At 40.8% G+C, this 16377-nt stretch overlaps 1 protein-coding gene across 1 annotated transcript in view; it reads right to left on the reverse strand.

The window, feature by feature from the left end:
• Positions 1-16377, reverse strand: part of negr1 (neuronal growth regulator 1) — a gene marked incomplete at both ends in the record, with an annotated part of 139932 nt that overhangs the window by 30502 nt on the left and 93053 nt on the right. Inside the window, 2 exons of the mRNA XM_083888464.1 lie at positions 8082-8230; positions 10540-10660. Coding sequence (XP_083744590.1) covers positions 8082-8230; positions 10540-10660 — 270 coding nt within the window. The remainder of the gene's footprint in view (positions 1-8081; positions 8231-10539; positions 10661-16377) is intronic.

A 16377-nucleotide genomic window follows, 5' to 3' on the forward strand; every position in this document is an offset into this window, starting at 1 on the left:
CACAAAGTTTTCCACTTTGAGTACTCCTGGAGGAGCTGACATGTCTACTTTTTTTTTTTTTATCTCTTTCTTCGAACAGGCAGCTGCGTGTTATCTGATTAATATTTGAGCATGAATTCACCAGTGAATCACTTCATGAGCTCCGCGACACTTCTCCATTACTGTGGAACATATCTTCTGACATGCAATATCTTCCTCGTAGCTCCGAACTGACTTAGACTCTTTCTCATTCAGTGGAGCAACGCATCGATTCACATTCTATACGTGGCAGTTGACCTCTCGCACAGCCTGCTCACTTGTGAGATAAAACACATTAGTTTTCACGGCTATTTCGTTTGATTGAATGCGTTTCTCTTGGCTCTCTGGAGGCAGGATACTGTATGAAACTTTTGTGACAAGATTTGCACAACTCAGCCCTGACCAGAGTTTAGCTCATCACAATCTCTAATCTACATTAATACTAAAGTTACACACATTAATATCAAACTAAATTAGGTTTTATATAAGGACTTGGGTCATCTAGTTGAATATTTTGCTAGTATACGATCAAACAATCTGATCAAACTGATGCAATTAGGGAATCTTTTGCTGTGGCCTCGTAAAAAAATCTCACACTTTGAAAGAGTGAGGAGCAAGACAAAAAAAAAGTACGAAACGTTACGATTGATGTGTCCTGTATCATTTCCATTGCAGCATTTGATGGAATTAGAAAATTGCTTTCATGCAACGACACATTGTTTTGTTGTGAATTGTTCAAATAGTTTAAACACGGCTCCAGCTCTGCTTGATAAGCTTTGAACACTGATATTCAGACAGATCCAAATTCAGGATGCATTAAAACACACTGGGGTTTCCACATAATAGTGTTATTAAGGTACGCAACCTCTGCTGCAGCTCTCCTAACTGGTATGGATTCAGGTTGAGCACTTGTGCTTTTAAAAAAAAAGGCTGATGTTTTAGGAAGAATTTATCGCACAAAATACACTAAGTTCACCGTTTACTCACTGTTTACTGTGCCAGTGTGAAGCAATGCCCACAGGACAGAGTAAGGAAGGGAGGAGGAATGAGAGAATGCATTAAATAAACTGAATTTGTTTGCATGTGCGAGTCACAGTGAGAGTCATATATGTAGCCTTTGAAGACTGTGCTAATTTAAAACCTAATAATTTATTCATCTCATGTCATTTTTTTTAATGCTGCCTGCCCAGAGAATGTATCATCCTGTTGGCAACTGCTGGGCTCAGTCATCCAGGGACAAACGTCCCTCGCAGTTCATCTGGACTCCTATGGGAGTTGGTGAGGGTGGGTTGGGCGTGGGTGGGTACAAAAGTCCATTGCCCGCTGGGCTGCAGGATGAACACTCTGCTACAGCACAAAACATTCCCTCATTGCAGTGAGACTGGGAAATGTTAATGGCCCCTCTGATTGCCTAAATATGGAAATGCAGCAGTCAAATGATATGTAAATGGCGCAAACACTATAAGGATGCTTTTGGGGATAATAAAGGACACTGCAACTTCCCTATGTCCAATTTATTCAGCACATTTTGATATGTGAGCATTTGAAAATTAAAACACCTTCAAACTATGACATAAACGATCCATTTTGTTCTCAAAGTCTCAACATTGTCATCACTGCAACAGCAGTTCGGCATCACCAGGACCCGAACTGTATTATGATCAACGCAGGCGAATAAACTGAAGAGGTTCAACACAAGTATGATTGCCTGAATGTGGATGACGTCAACATTATTTTAGGCTGTTATAACACAATATCGCACCTCCATCTGCCATCTCTGCTCCACGAGTCAGGTACAATCACATGGCGTGGAAACAAACATCATCGACAACGGTGGAAGACGAGGACACATGTCAAAATGACACCTACACATGCGATGACTGATCAGCGCGACGAACGAACACGACATTCATTAACCAACTAGCCAGCGGTGTCTCTTTTGCCTGGGGGGAGGAAGGGCAGTGATAGAAAGAGAGAAACTCTTTTTCTTTCTCGCCCATCAGTCTCGTCTGATTACCGCTCAGAGGTGGGAAGGAGAGGGGAGGAGAAGGGAGGAAATGAAGGTATAGGTGAAGAAAACCTTCTCCAGGGCTAAGCCGAGGTGGGCTGGGGGATAAGAGCTTGACCAATTAAGCTAGAGAACTCCTCAGAAAATTGGAGTGAACAGCCTCAGTCTTTTTGTGGTAGTTCACGTCCATCTAGCAGATGGAATTGGAAGTTGAAATAGGGATTGTCAGTTTGGTGATTGTTATACTGCAGTTGAAACCATAAGCTGTGTGCGTGTGTGTGTGTGTGTGTGTGTGTGTGTGTGTGTGTGTGTGTGTGTGTGTGTGTATTTTAGGAACATGTTCTGGCATAAACATTGACCTTGTTGGGACCAGGAGTGTCTCATGGGGGCTAAAACCTGGTCTACATGAGGAAGAACCTAATTTCTGACAATCGGGTTAAGTTTAGGGCTAACATTTGAATTGTGGTTAGGTTAAGGTTAGGGTTAGCCATTACCTGTCCATGTTAAGACGAGGGATAATGTTTTGTTGAGGCTGCATAAATGAGTGGAGGTCAGTGCATTGACCAAAGAAGAAGAGCTTACACGTGTGTGAACAAAACAGACGTTTCTTCATAACATTCATATATGTGGCTTTCATACTTTAGGTATTAGGATGTAACACATTTTTTCCCTGGTTGTCTGAATGGTCAAATTTGAGGAGTCTGAAAATACCTTCAGAACAATGTCCCATTGAGGCTCATGCAGCCTACCATAGTCTAATTTGTCCCACAGTTTCCTAATAAGCCATTATTTTTTTCTCTCTGTGTTTTACACATTTGCCTGGCTTGCATTTTACCATCCATCTCTCTCACTCTCTGTCTCTCACTTCCTCTCTCCCTCCACTGGCAGAACTGGGTGAAATCCTGCAGTTAAGGGTTAGTTAATGTTCGGAGCATGTTATCAAGAAAGACATGCAGATGTCTGCAGGCACTTGCCCTCCTGTACCTCTCACTTGGGATCTGTTGACCACAAACATGAGAGCATCTCCCCCTTCCAGAGCTACTACTTCTACGACCACAGTTTTGTCAAACAATCTTGGAATATAACACTCATGTGGTGACACATTATTGGCACACACTGGGCTCGTCTTGGCAGTAACACTTATGTAAAATAAGTCGCCAAAACAAACAAAACACACACACCTTCAAGGGCAACAGTGGTTTATCAACAAAACTACATATGCTGACATGCTGACAGTTATATGTGCCACAAAAGCAACCTTATACACAATAATATACACATGTAAGAAACACTATGTGATAAATTAACACCTGATGTAGATGTTAACTAACATCTTGTATTTATTTAAAGGTGTGGTGGGAGTTTTTTTTCTCGAGCATTTGTAACCAATTAATTAACGTATTACAGAAATACAAAAACAGAAAAACAAACAAAAAAAATCCAATCACCTGTTGAGCGGACAGGCCTGTAAAAACACCATGCAATTATAATGAACTGTCTGAATTAATTAATTGGATTGTGATGCATCAATCGCGAGCGCATGAGCGTACACCTGTTCGTGCACTAATCATGCATGCTCAGAAGACTTATGCTAGATTGCTAAATCCAAACGAGACAGTTGTCGGGAGCAAACAAAAGACACTTATTGGGAAAGTTACTGCGATCCAAAACCAGAGTGAACATCAGTGCTGCGTTTGAAAAAGCTGCAAAGTGATGCCATGATGGCTCTGTTTCTACTGGACAGGTAAGTTAACGTTATGTCTTTGTGAGTATTGGTTGTTTTTCAGCATCACATTGTCATTTTAACAAGTATCCAAAGTAGTTAGCACAGAAAAGTACCAAACATTACCGATGCTGCAGCGGTCATGATCAGTGTCCATTGTTCATAACACAGTAGGACGACTGTTACAAATAAATATGGACACAACAATAGATAACAGTAGCTCTAACTCATAGGTCATTAATTGCGATTCTGTTGTTGGCGGTTTGTAATTCAGTTGAGTAAAAAGCAAAATAATAATCAACTAAAAAGAACTGATCACAGCATGGGGTGCACATGTAAAAGTGATTTTTTAAAGTTGTTTTCAACTGAATACAAATATTTCATCTGCAAACACATACTGATCTCGTTTAAAAACAAACAAACACATTATTACAGACCATTTCTGTTCTTTTATTTATGCCTGTTATCTTGTACAAATCATTATACCTTTTGTGACTTAACAATTCTTTAGAAGCCTGGCCATTTATTACAAGAGCATTCCAATTTCAGAAGTGATTCATTCACTGATGAAACTGGGTCTTGTGCTATTCAATAAACAATCGAGTATCAAAAACCTTTATACACACAGAGCACTCAAACAATGGTGACAAAGAGGCTTTACACTTTATTTCTGCTCTAGAGAAACCAGTTTGTTTTACCACAGCTTTTAACACACAGCTTACAGTGGTACTTATCTGAACGAGAAAACAATCACGAGTCTCTACCACAATATTACACACTACACTGTATGTGTCATACAGTAGGGATACGGACAACCAAGTAATAAAGCATTTAAAGTTACACTGTTAAGACCCTGGCATACTTCCGTGCATAACGTTGGGTGCACATGAAAAGTGCATGCCCAAACTGAATTTCTCTCAACAAGCAGAAAAAAAACTTCAACAACAGAAGAAGTAGTCGCCAAGGATAGTCATCCGAGCCTCAACCTGGCAACCCTCAAACCGGCTGACAACCCGACTCCCCTGCCTGACGGGCCTTTCTGCTACGAGTTGCTCGAACCAGACGTGAGCTGTAGCATCATTCTCTTCTTCTTTGGTAGGAAAACATCTTGTTCCCTGCGTCCCGATGGCTAAGTCAGATACTACAGTAGCCCGACACCCGAGTGTACCAGAGTCCACGCTATGTGACGTTGCGACAAATTACACCAGGGCCTTTAGAATAAACATTTATGCAGCTCGAGGACAAGAACCTTTCACCTTCAGATTAAAAAAGAAAATCTGTACATTTCAATGGGGATGACCTTTGCCTGACCCTTTCAAGCCATGTACATCTAATTAACCTCTTACTACAATGACAACAGTGACAGAAACTACAGCACACACATTCACACACACATTATTTTGTCACTAATCATCCTCATCTTAACTTATAATTCACCACCATAAGCCCTGCTCTATCAAACATGCGTGTACCATTCCCCTGCCCCAACTTGTTTATCAATAACTATTGACTAATTCTAAAACAGCAATCTAAAGTCACCCGTGGTGATATCTAACCTCTGGGTATGGCTATTTGCATCGACATACCCATGAGAATGCGCAGGAATGATTGCTTGCCATTTCTCATCAAGAGCAACAGCAGAATTGCCCTCTCTGCCATTAGCAGAGATCACAAAAGAGAGAGAAAGAGAATAAAAAGAAAGGTTTTCATCATTAATTTATCACCAACAAGGCTAGAAAGGGAGAGGATGAAAGAGTGAGAGAGCAAGAAAGTGAGATTAGAGAATCCGATAAACAAAGCCATGGTAGGAAAGAGAAAATAGACGGGGGGAAAGAGAGAGTGAGAGAAGAGGAGATAAGCTGGAGGTGGCAGTACAGGAAGCTGCCTCCTCTCTCTGTTCTGAGGGCTTCTTTGCCGCTCTGCCTTTGAGGCCTTCGCTTGTGTCACATTAAGATCATCCATTTGAGGACCCGAGACAAGCTTTTGAAGTTCTTTGTGCATACACAAGCAGGTGAGTGGAGTTTTTCCTTTGACAATTGCCAACTCTACAGAAATATCTTTTTGTATTCTGTGGCCTGCTAGGGACAATGTTATCATCAGAGCGTGCAGTGCAAACTGGTGAATAATTTAATTCACCTGTTCATATTTCATCACCGAATACATTAAAGAGAAATGTTCAACCATACTCTAAAACGTTGAGGGAAATGTGCTTTCCCAGCTCCCTGTTGTCATTGCTTTTGTGTGCGCTTGGCAAGTGAAGCAGGTGGACAAAATGATGAAAATGTGTAAGAATACAGTGTAGGGTTATCAAATGCCTACCAAGAAGTGCAGAAAGAGGCGCTGCATATTAAGTGGAGCTCTTGTAAACAAGTTTGTGCATGTACTCTGGAAAATATGTCAAAACATAACACTGTTATTTCCAGAATGAAAGCAGTTCAAAGCCAAATGAAAATAGTCAGCATTGACTACAGACTCATCAAACAAGTGTAATTGGGTTTAAAGTGAAGAATTCATATTTCATAGAAAAATAAAACGATGTGACCCTGACTTTGCACAGGGATCAAAAAGCCTTGTACTACTCACTAACTCAGCGGTTGATAGACCTTGGTAGGTAAGCACAACAATGGGAATATGCCTAAGGGAATCTTCATGGTCTTTTGAACACCCTTCACATAATAGGCCTATATTATAGTTTAATGATGAATAAATAACCTTAGCCAGCTATTGGGATTAGCAATTAGCCTTGTAATAGACCAATGACTCATCCTGACCTGTGCATATTGTGCCTTTTTACCAGTGTGTTTAAGCTTCAGTCGTTTATTTCAGTCTGTTATTCGACAAGAAACTCGTCAGCCCACTGTCTCTCATATCATAAAATGCACTATTTCATTAACCTTAGCGATATATTAGTATTCGCGTCATCTTTAAGTCAAACTCAACCAAAAAGTGTTTATTTCAACCACGCAAACTTTTCCATTGGCAAAAACACATCAGTCTCTGTTCGGATGCCTTCTAGGGCATTTGTGTGACAGCTATGTTTGCTATCTTTGAAAGACATTCATCGTGTTTTGCTCTTGGATGAGTGTTCAAACGCACATGTTCACCGGCACAGCCCAGTATTTCCCCTGCATTCATTCAGCAGATGCACACAGCTGTTGCTAGATTATTGAGCACCGCCGATAGAATTTCCCAAGATCATTAATATCAACGTGCAACTAATGATTATCACAACTTGCTCACTGTGTGAGTGCGACAACCGCCGTCAAATCCTCCCAGTCCCCATCTACCCATTCTAAGTCTTAACATGTGAGGAGCATGGCGCCTTTTGGGAATAACACAGTGCCTAACAAGCAGGTAGGAGACAATGGGGAAGTGAATGAGAGCAGAGAAGACAGTTCATCATGTTATTAAGCTCAGCATCCAGAATATCCAGAGTGATTTTTTTCTACAATGAAATACAACAGGAGCCACCGTTTCTTACACAAATATCCTGCAAGTTAAATGGAAAAGTATATCTGCAAAAGCACAATTCATGAGCACTTTTCCAAGTCATGTTCATTAAATTCAAAATGTCTCCGTTATGTTGTGGGTGATTTTGTTTTAATTATAGATCATAATTGTTTCCCTGCAGCCATCAAAGGACAAACGGTATAGATAATTCATTAATTTATATCATCCATCCATCTATTATCTACCGCTTTATGTTTTTTTAAATTTCTATCCTTTCGTACAAATAGTTTGAAAGTGAACAAAATATGAACAATAATCACAATAATAAGGATGAGGACAATGCACTGTCTGCAGCATCTAAATGCAGATATATCGTTTCCCAAACCATATTAGACAACACTGCTCTTGGCCTCTGATTATCTGCTCGGAAACGTAGGCAAACACCTCAGAATTGATTTCAAAACTGTGAAAGGGCTGACTCTATAAAATCTGAATGAAACTGCAGTGTGGCATTCAACACAACACAACTGACCTGTGTAGGAGCCTTTGTAATTGCCATGCTCTTACCTCAAAGGAACATTTGTTCTCAAGTGTTTTTACTACACATGCACTTTTAAAAGCAGATGTACAACACACCCACCCACAGGCATACAGTCTTTGCAACCATATTAGACAACCATTAAAAAAAAAAAAGAAAAAAAAAGATAACTAGGAAATATAAAACAATTAAAAACTGATTGGCTTTAATCCTGTATTAAAAAGATTGCTGCAGCAAAATTGAATACTTCTAAGAGCAAAAAACTCCCACTGATTCCAGAGGCACTCGGATATCTGACTTATCACAACTCCAGTTAGTCACAAGCAGATAAAATGGCAACTTACGGATGAGAGTCAGACTGGCATTAGCAGTCCCTAGCTTGTTGGAGGCGACGCACGTGTAGTTCCCGTAACGATCCTCTGTCATGTTGGTCACTGTGAGGACTGATCTGGAGCTGAGGCTCTTGATGTCAATGCCTTGACCCTTGATAATCCTAAAAAAAGAGGATATAGTCAATGCACATGAAGCTTATATACCTTTCAGAGAGAGAGAGAGAGAGACTGTGAAAGAGAAACAAAAGGCACACGTCTGTCACCCATTTTTGGAAGTGCTTCATTGCCTCCTTCAACAGATCTATTTATCGTTTGGGTGTGTGTGTGGCATCTGACATGAAGAGTCAGTGTGAAGGACTGAGAGGAGGGAGAAATGAGCCGGGGGTGAACCTGCTGTGTGCCACATGACATGATGTTCATTGTTTTGTTGCGAGGGGATTCCAATTACTCTTATTCCAGTTGTGCCTGTCATCTGTGGTGTGAAACTGACAAATGTTTGATTGTTTACATTGGCAGTGATGATGATCTTCAACAGCCCATAGAGATTAAAATTCCCTCTGTAATGGCATTATGCTGTGCATCCTGAATGTGGGATTATTGTGGATAAAAAAACACATACTGTATATATATATATATGTATATATTTATAAACCGAACAAACCCAGGGGAGCAGATTTGTTTCTCTCTTGGCCCTAATATGCACTTTAACTTGGCTCTGATAGCACTGAATTTCACTCAGAGTTTAAATATTATGTGTAACCTAATGTCCAGCATATACACAAATCTGTTGCTCTGTTTGCTCTCCGACCAAAATTACTTAATCAATGTTAGATAAACACAATCGTCATCTTGGCAGATGTCTGGCCAAGTGAAATACTCTGGTTATTGCATATTGCAAGTGTGGCCAATAAGAACATGTTGCTTACACAGCAGTGTCTTAAACAGACTTTTGTCTTAATCAGGTTAAAATTGGAATATGCTGGAGATACATTACAAGTGAGACATCACTGTCACACTTAGGGCTGGGTGTCAAGGCTGGGTACAGACTACAGCAGTGCCACTTAGACAGGGATAATGTTTTCCTTTAGCAAATGTTAAAATTTGGCCAGCTTGTAACTATCTCGCTTGTTCACTAAAGTTATGGTATTGTGCATGGTATGTAGATAATTAACTAAAAGCATTCAAATGCATGATTAACAGCAACGGATCAACTTGAACCTACATACGTAAAAATGCACTTTTTCATATGTTTGGTTGACATTAGAGGCGAGTCATCTCTTTTTTTCCCCTCCTCACATTAGCCTCTGCCGACCATGATGAGAAGAGGATGTCAAACGACAACCAGTTTACACTGGCAGACGAGGGGAAATGGCGTTGGAAAAGCATGATGAGAGCCACTAGACAGTCACAAATTTGAACATTAAAGGTTTATTGTCTTTTTATGTTCGAGTGGAAAAATTGCAAATGACATAAAACTAAAGGGCTGAAACAGATGGCGTAAGTCAAACCACAATACGGGTAAGATTTAAATTTTATGAAATAGTCATGAGTAGTGATTAGCACTCTTGCCTTTGCAGCAAGAAGACCTCTGTTTCCTCCCACAGTCCAAAAACATGCAGATTTGGGGATTAGGCACTGGACACTCTAAATTAACTGTAGGTGTGAGAGTGGATGGTTGTTTGTCTCTATGTGGCCATGTGATGAACTGGTGACCTGTTCAGGGTGTAGCCCACCTTTCAACATAGATCAGCTGGGATTGGCACCAATGCCCTCCGTGGATGGATGGATGCAAATTATTTCCTAAAATTTGTATGGTAACATGTACCAATCATATCAATATCAAAGTCCAGGTATGACTACTGATACAGTATCAGTATCCACAGTAGAGAGTGGTTGCAGCCAGTGTTGATGTTCTGTAGAAGTTTCACATGTTCTGTGCTTTTTCTTTCCATGATGAGCAGAAGGTTAAGAAATCGCCTTCAAGCCATGAAAAAAAGTCATTGACTTAAGTAAAGAAGCCTTGTGACAACTTGCCTCCTTGGCAATTTGAATTAATTGAAACCACCCCATAATTACAATTAGCACATTGTGAGTTGATTGAAACTGTGCTCACCAGGAGTGAGTAAATGGCAGGTAATGGGGGCAATTTGGTTTTTAAATTCAAGAACTGACACTTGAATCGGAACTGATTGATGTATGTGCCGCAAATTATATAAGCCAGTTGCAGGCACAGATTTAGAAGGGGATATATGAAATAGTTCTGTGAGTTCTCCCAAGAGGACGGACAAGTTCAAGAACCAACAGATGCACTGTCTCTGAGAAAAAGCAGCCAAACAAGGAGTTTTGAAATATCACATAGAATACAGAATTTTATCATACACTACCTTTGTTTCAATTTAGGAAGGTAAATAATCTCCCTAAAATGTGTACAGTAAAAACAGCCTACAAATACCATCAAATCTGGGCTCACCTTTTCTCACCCTTGTACCACTCAAATGTTGGAGAAGGCACAGCAGCCGCCTCACACCTTAGCAGAGCTGTGCGTCCCAGTCCAACTTCATTGGTTTTTACTTCATGGATAGTTGGAGCAACTAGGGAACAAAAAACGGAATAAGAAACAGTTTTAAGTGAGAGAGTAAGACACAAAACCTGGGAATTGAACCTGAAAATGACAAGATCCAACTTTGTGGTCAGTGAACACATAACACAATATAAACTCAACATTCAACAATCTACAGAGGTGGAGCTGGGGAGGAGCGGGGGCAGCGTCCGTTCCCATTGTTGAGAAAAAGAAAAGAATTGCACTGCATGGTGATAAATGGCTTAGTGAAAAATCAAAGACTCAATGGCAGAGGAAGGTTCTGTGAATGAAGAATGGGGATCCTTTCATGTGCTGTAATGTACTGTAAATGTCTTAAGGAGTGTCATCAAAGAAGCTTTACATATGGACGGATTCTAAAGCATCCGCGTCCTTTTGTACTTCAAATATTTACCCTGCACACAGTAACACAGCTTTGAAAGAAACAAAATTAATTAAATGGATTTATATAGACTTAGAACAATGGACAAAACTACAAAACCTATTTTACCTTTCTGTTCCCGTCACAAAGTGGCAATTAAAATGCTTCACTTGTTAGATTTGGATTTATTGGCGACTCTCGCCACTGTTTTCGCCTACAGTATCATTTCAAATCAACATGTTACTAATGATTATCACTCACAACTTGCACACAACACCCACCATCGAGTCGTGCTGGTTCCTCTCCACATTCTAAGCAAGACATACAGTTAACAAAGCTGCTTTAGGGAATAGCACAGTGCGTAATAAAATGAGCAACTGCTCCACCCTCTCCTATCTGCTGCAGGTGAATGCACTGAATGAGAGTAGTTTGTGCCACAGTTTTGAGTACGAGCTGAAATGTGTATTTTAAAGGTCACATAGAGTGGTCCTGTTGCACATATATGTTAGTTATGGAGGTCTACTTACATATGTTAACTTGTTTTTATGGTCAAAACCTCCTAGTTTCTGAAAACTAGCCGATAGAAATCCTCTTTTCTGACAGTGTTTTTCAGCCGCGATGTTTCAGAGTGAACTTTCACCAGAAGCGCAGCGCCCCCCTCTGGAACGGCGGATGCACTGCTCCTCATTATCAAAACATTGTTTTAACAGTGTTTAAAAATAGCTTTGTCACGACTCCTCGCCGCAGTCCCTTTTATGACTTTAAACCGGAGTCAGACCCAGAGTCAGAAGACTCGTGAAACACCTCCACAACGGACGTTATTCTTCCTCTGCGGTATAATGTACGCAACCGGATGTGCCCGGACTACCGCCCGGAGGAGGACGATCGGTTGTTCAGGAGAACCGCTGCTTACGTAACTATTACGGGATTTTCAGTGATCTCGTTGAGCCCCGAGATTACCATAAAACACAACGTTCTCAGCAATGGCTGAACTGTTTGTTTCGAACCGTAAGGCTTCATAAACAAGGTAATGACGCAGATACACACCAAAAAAAACAGCGATAATAGGAACTTCCGGTCTAGTTCCGCTTTAATAATCACGGCAGACCCTCAAGAAACAAAGTAAAGGAGGTATTTTCACTTAACATTAAAGGCTAAAGTTAACAGGCATGTTATCACATGACTTTCTGTCATGAACAATCACTTGACAGCAGTTGCTTTTAGCTGCTATGGGAAGTTTGCACAGTGGTCTCAAACACGTGGCCCAGGGGGCCACATGCGGTCCTTCTATGGATTTCATGTGGCCCGTCAATTAAATGTTTGTTTTTGATATTTACATATACATTACTTGCATACATTTTTACATCATCAATCACCATTTTATACTGTGAGTACTATGTCTTTGCATATCAAAGCAAACACCTATTAGATTGAAATTATGTACAAAATTGTCACAAATGTTGTCGTTATATCACAATGGAATAATGGAATATAATTTTAAGCTAAACCCGACTCAACAGTTGTTATTCCTCAAACAGTGGGGCTTTTCTTCACTTGACTGCCCCCTACTGACCAGAGGTTAACCTCATGTGGCCCCCAGGTCATTTGAGTTTGAGATCACTGCTATACAATAACAGGAAACCACTATAAATATAGCTGCTGGTGACTACCTGTGTGTCCAGTTTAAATTATGCTGTAACTAATGAAAGAAGAAGACAGATACATTCATTAAATCTAATTTTCAGATCAGCCTCTTAAACTGGTTGGTTTGGAAGATAAATTAGAACAGTGACCATGGAGGAGCTGATTCTGATGAACTGAAAATCCTTCTTCAACAGTATAGCCACTGTTGAATTTTAATTTTCAATAAATGTGTGAATTGGCTCCAGTGACCCATGACCCTCATGTGGAGGATAAAGTGTTAGACAGTGGATGAATGGGTAGATAAATGGTGTGAGTAATATTCTGTGATGTGGCCTTTCATTTTCTAATATGCATTTGTACAGATAAATGTCAATATATGTAAATGAAGAGATTGAACATTAATAATCCTAATAACCCTAAATACCAGACAACGATCCTTTCAGTCGGTCAGACCTCTAAGACCTGTGGAATATCTTGGCTAAGGGCCTACATACAGTACAGCTGCTCTTGGAGATGTTACTCAGGATGACCTCAGTACAGACTACTGAAGCTTCCACAGAAAACGGAACTCCCAAGGTATTAACTGCCATCAAACTCTCTTATAAATGCACCGTCTGGATGGCCTATGCTAGTTCTGACAACATGTTTAATTAAAGGAAATATCTGCTCTACTCTAGGGACACGGGTGCCGCGGAACATCTGAGTCCCATTTCAATGAAGAGAAAGCAGCATGGGCCCACTGTGTGAGTAGTCTCTTTCTGTCAACCTGTGAGAGAGCACGTAGATAGATGAGGTGGGATGTAACAGATCTGTGTGTGTGATGGGAAAAAATGATGTAAGTGAGCATTACAAGCACATGACATGACATCTGATCATGGAGGAGAGGCACAGTAAGGTGACGGCGTGCCCTGTGATGATGGATAACCTTTCGACAACCTTTCTCTGCATCCTCATAAGCACATTGGTACCTGCGATACCTGTCCCTGCGTACGCTATTTCCCTTTTTTCTGTCGCCAGGCTGAACAAAGTGAATGACTTGAAACACTGAATCGAGCAAGTGAGATATGGCACAGTTTCTCCTGTTGATTTTTCAGTATATATGGAACTGGATGCCACGCTGCAGGGTATTATTATTCCTTAAACGGCTGCGTTTGCTCTGTCTGAGTGCATGCATGGTGAAAACCTGTGGGTGTGCTTATGAAATATCTAAAGAAAACTTCTCAGATTAGATCCATTTACATCACAGCCAGCCTTAATGTCACCATCCCATCCAATAAAGAAAAGCTTACAGAGCAGTAACACATCTTATCAGATTGTACTTACAGAAGACCTTTAACAACTTATAACAAAACCTATAAGAGGATTGCAAAATCACACAATTAAAGACACAACAAAAAAGGAGGGAAAAGACATATCTCTGTATCATAGAAATAGAAGTAAACAATAACCAGAAACAAAAATCGATGCATAATGCTAACCGACATAGGCTTAGTGAATCCTCATAATCCTTCACTGGTGTCACTGTGCAGCACCAGTGATTTTCTGAAGCCTCTGAATATGCCAGGGGTGACCCGACTGCCGCCCTGTATCCATGGATAGTGGACATGGTGGCCGAGCCAATATGTCAATACTTGAAGTACTCATTTCTTCCAAACCCACCTCCACCTTCCCGCCCTCCTCCCTCTGTAACTGTCTACAAGAAATCAAAACCTGGTTCTCTTCCAATTTCCTGAAACTCAACAGTGACAAAACCGAGATTCTCCTCATAGGTTCCAAATCCACTCTCACCAACACTCCAAGTTTCACCATCCCCATCGATAACGTCTCTGTTTGCCCCTCCCTACAGGTTAAGAGTCTGGGTGTTGTCCTTGACGGCACTCTCTCATTCCAAACCCACATCAATAACACCACTCGATCAGCCTATTAGCATCTCCGCAGCATCAACCGTCTCCGCCCATCTCTTACTCCCGACTCCGTTGCTATCCTGGTCCACTCCCAGTTCACATCCCGCCTTGACTATTGTAACTCCCTTCTTATTGGTCTTCCCCACAAGTCCATTCATGAACTCCAATTGGTTCAGATCTCTGCTGCCCGCATCATCACCAGTTATCCCATCTATCAATCACATCACACCTGTTCTGCAACAGCATCACTGGCTTCCGGTTAAATTCCGCATCAATTTCAATTGACACGGACACTAAGATCTGGCTCATCTATCAGCCTCATTGCGCCTCCTGCCCGTCTGACCACCATGGGGGCCAGAGCCTTCAGCCGCTCTGGCCCACGTCTCTGGAACTCCCTCCCCCCGGCATCAGGAACAATGTCTCATTCCCCATCTTCAAATCCCATCTGAAAACCCACATTTTTAAACAGGCCTACTCCCTCTAACTCTCTAACTCTCCACCTGTTGCTGTTACTTTTTGTCATTATTATTTTGTTGTTGTACGGCGACCTTGAGTGTCTTGAAAGGCGCCTTCAAATATAATGCATTATTATCATTCATTATTATTTTGTTCTCACTTGTAAAAGAGATGTTAATCTCAATGGGACTTTCAAGGGGGGTGGGGAACTGAATACTTCAAAAAGTTACTTGCGTCACAGAGAGCCATTATTTTTGCATTGATTGTCAACATAGTCTCCTTAATGTCAGGTCCGCCAATGTTTAAGCTCCACTATCCCTTTGTGGATGGTCACATCTTGAGCCTCTAGATACTTTCAGTTTGGGAAACAGAGAGAAGTCAGATGGTGCCAGGTCGTGTATGAAAGGTGCACAGGGCAACAGTTCAAAGCTAAATTTTTCTGCATCTGCTGCTGCCACATTCTTGTCCATACTTTGCTTTCCCTCTCACCTCCTGATTTAATATGCGAAGCAATGACACAACGAGCAACAACAAAGTTTCTGTGGACAGTGACAAGGCTTTATATTACACAAATATCCACCAAAATGGGTCTGAGCTACGTGTTAAAGCCTGAGGTAAAGGTTGGAGTAGAAAAGCATGAACAAAAAAAGAGAGAAAATAGAGCTAGTGTTTTTGAAAACACAAAACCACTGTAAAATTGCTCTCCCTTTTTCTTTTGAAAGAGGGAACATTTTGATGAGTTCCCGTTTATTTATTACCAACTGCATCGGGTATTTGCCAAATGAACACTAAGCCTTCTTTCAAAGATAGAACCTGGATTTCTGCCCTGTATCAAACGTTGGTTAAGTTCTTGGCAAGCACTATTAGATTTGATATATAGTCTGAGTGGCTATCCCTTCTCGTACTGTAATAAAAGGGAAGACAGAGCGAATACAAACCCTCTTTTCTAATGAGTCATTGTAGGTCCAAGCATATCATCATCTATCTTATCTAATGCAGCTCTCTCATAAAAGTTCACCAGGCTAAAGTTCTGCAAATGAGAACAATTTAAAAGTAGTTTTGGCCCAAGTATTTTCTTTTTCTTCAGTCACTCAAGTCATTCAACTGTTGCAAAATCTAGAAACCCCCCCCCCCCTTAGATTTGCGTGTGGTCCAATGTGGTCCAATGTGCTAAAATGTTATATGCATATCAATAATACAAAGTCTCTCTAATTCGGAACTTGGCACTGGGATCTCTTAAGACAGATCACAGCCATAAAATCCAGTCCAATTCGATTTTTCCAATTCAAACTCACTGACGTGTCCTAAATCATCATATATTGTGCAAGGCGCCATCAGGATTGG

Source organism: Microchirus variegatus (genome assembly GCF_963457635.1).
Source record: "Microchirus variegatus genome assembly, chromosome: 4".
Classification (NCBI taxonomy): Eukaryota; Metazoa; Chordata; class Actinopteri; order Pleuronectiformes; family Soleidae; genus Microchirus; species Microchirus variegatus.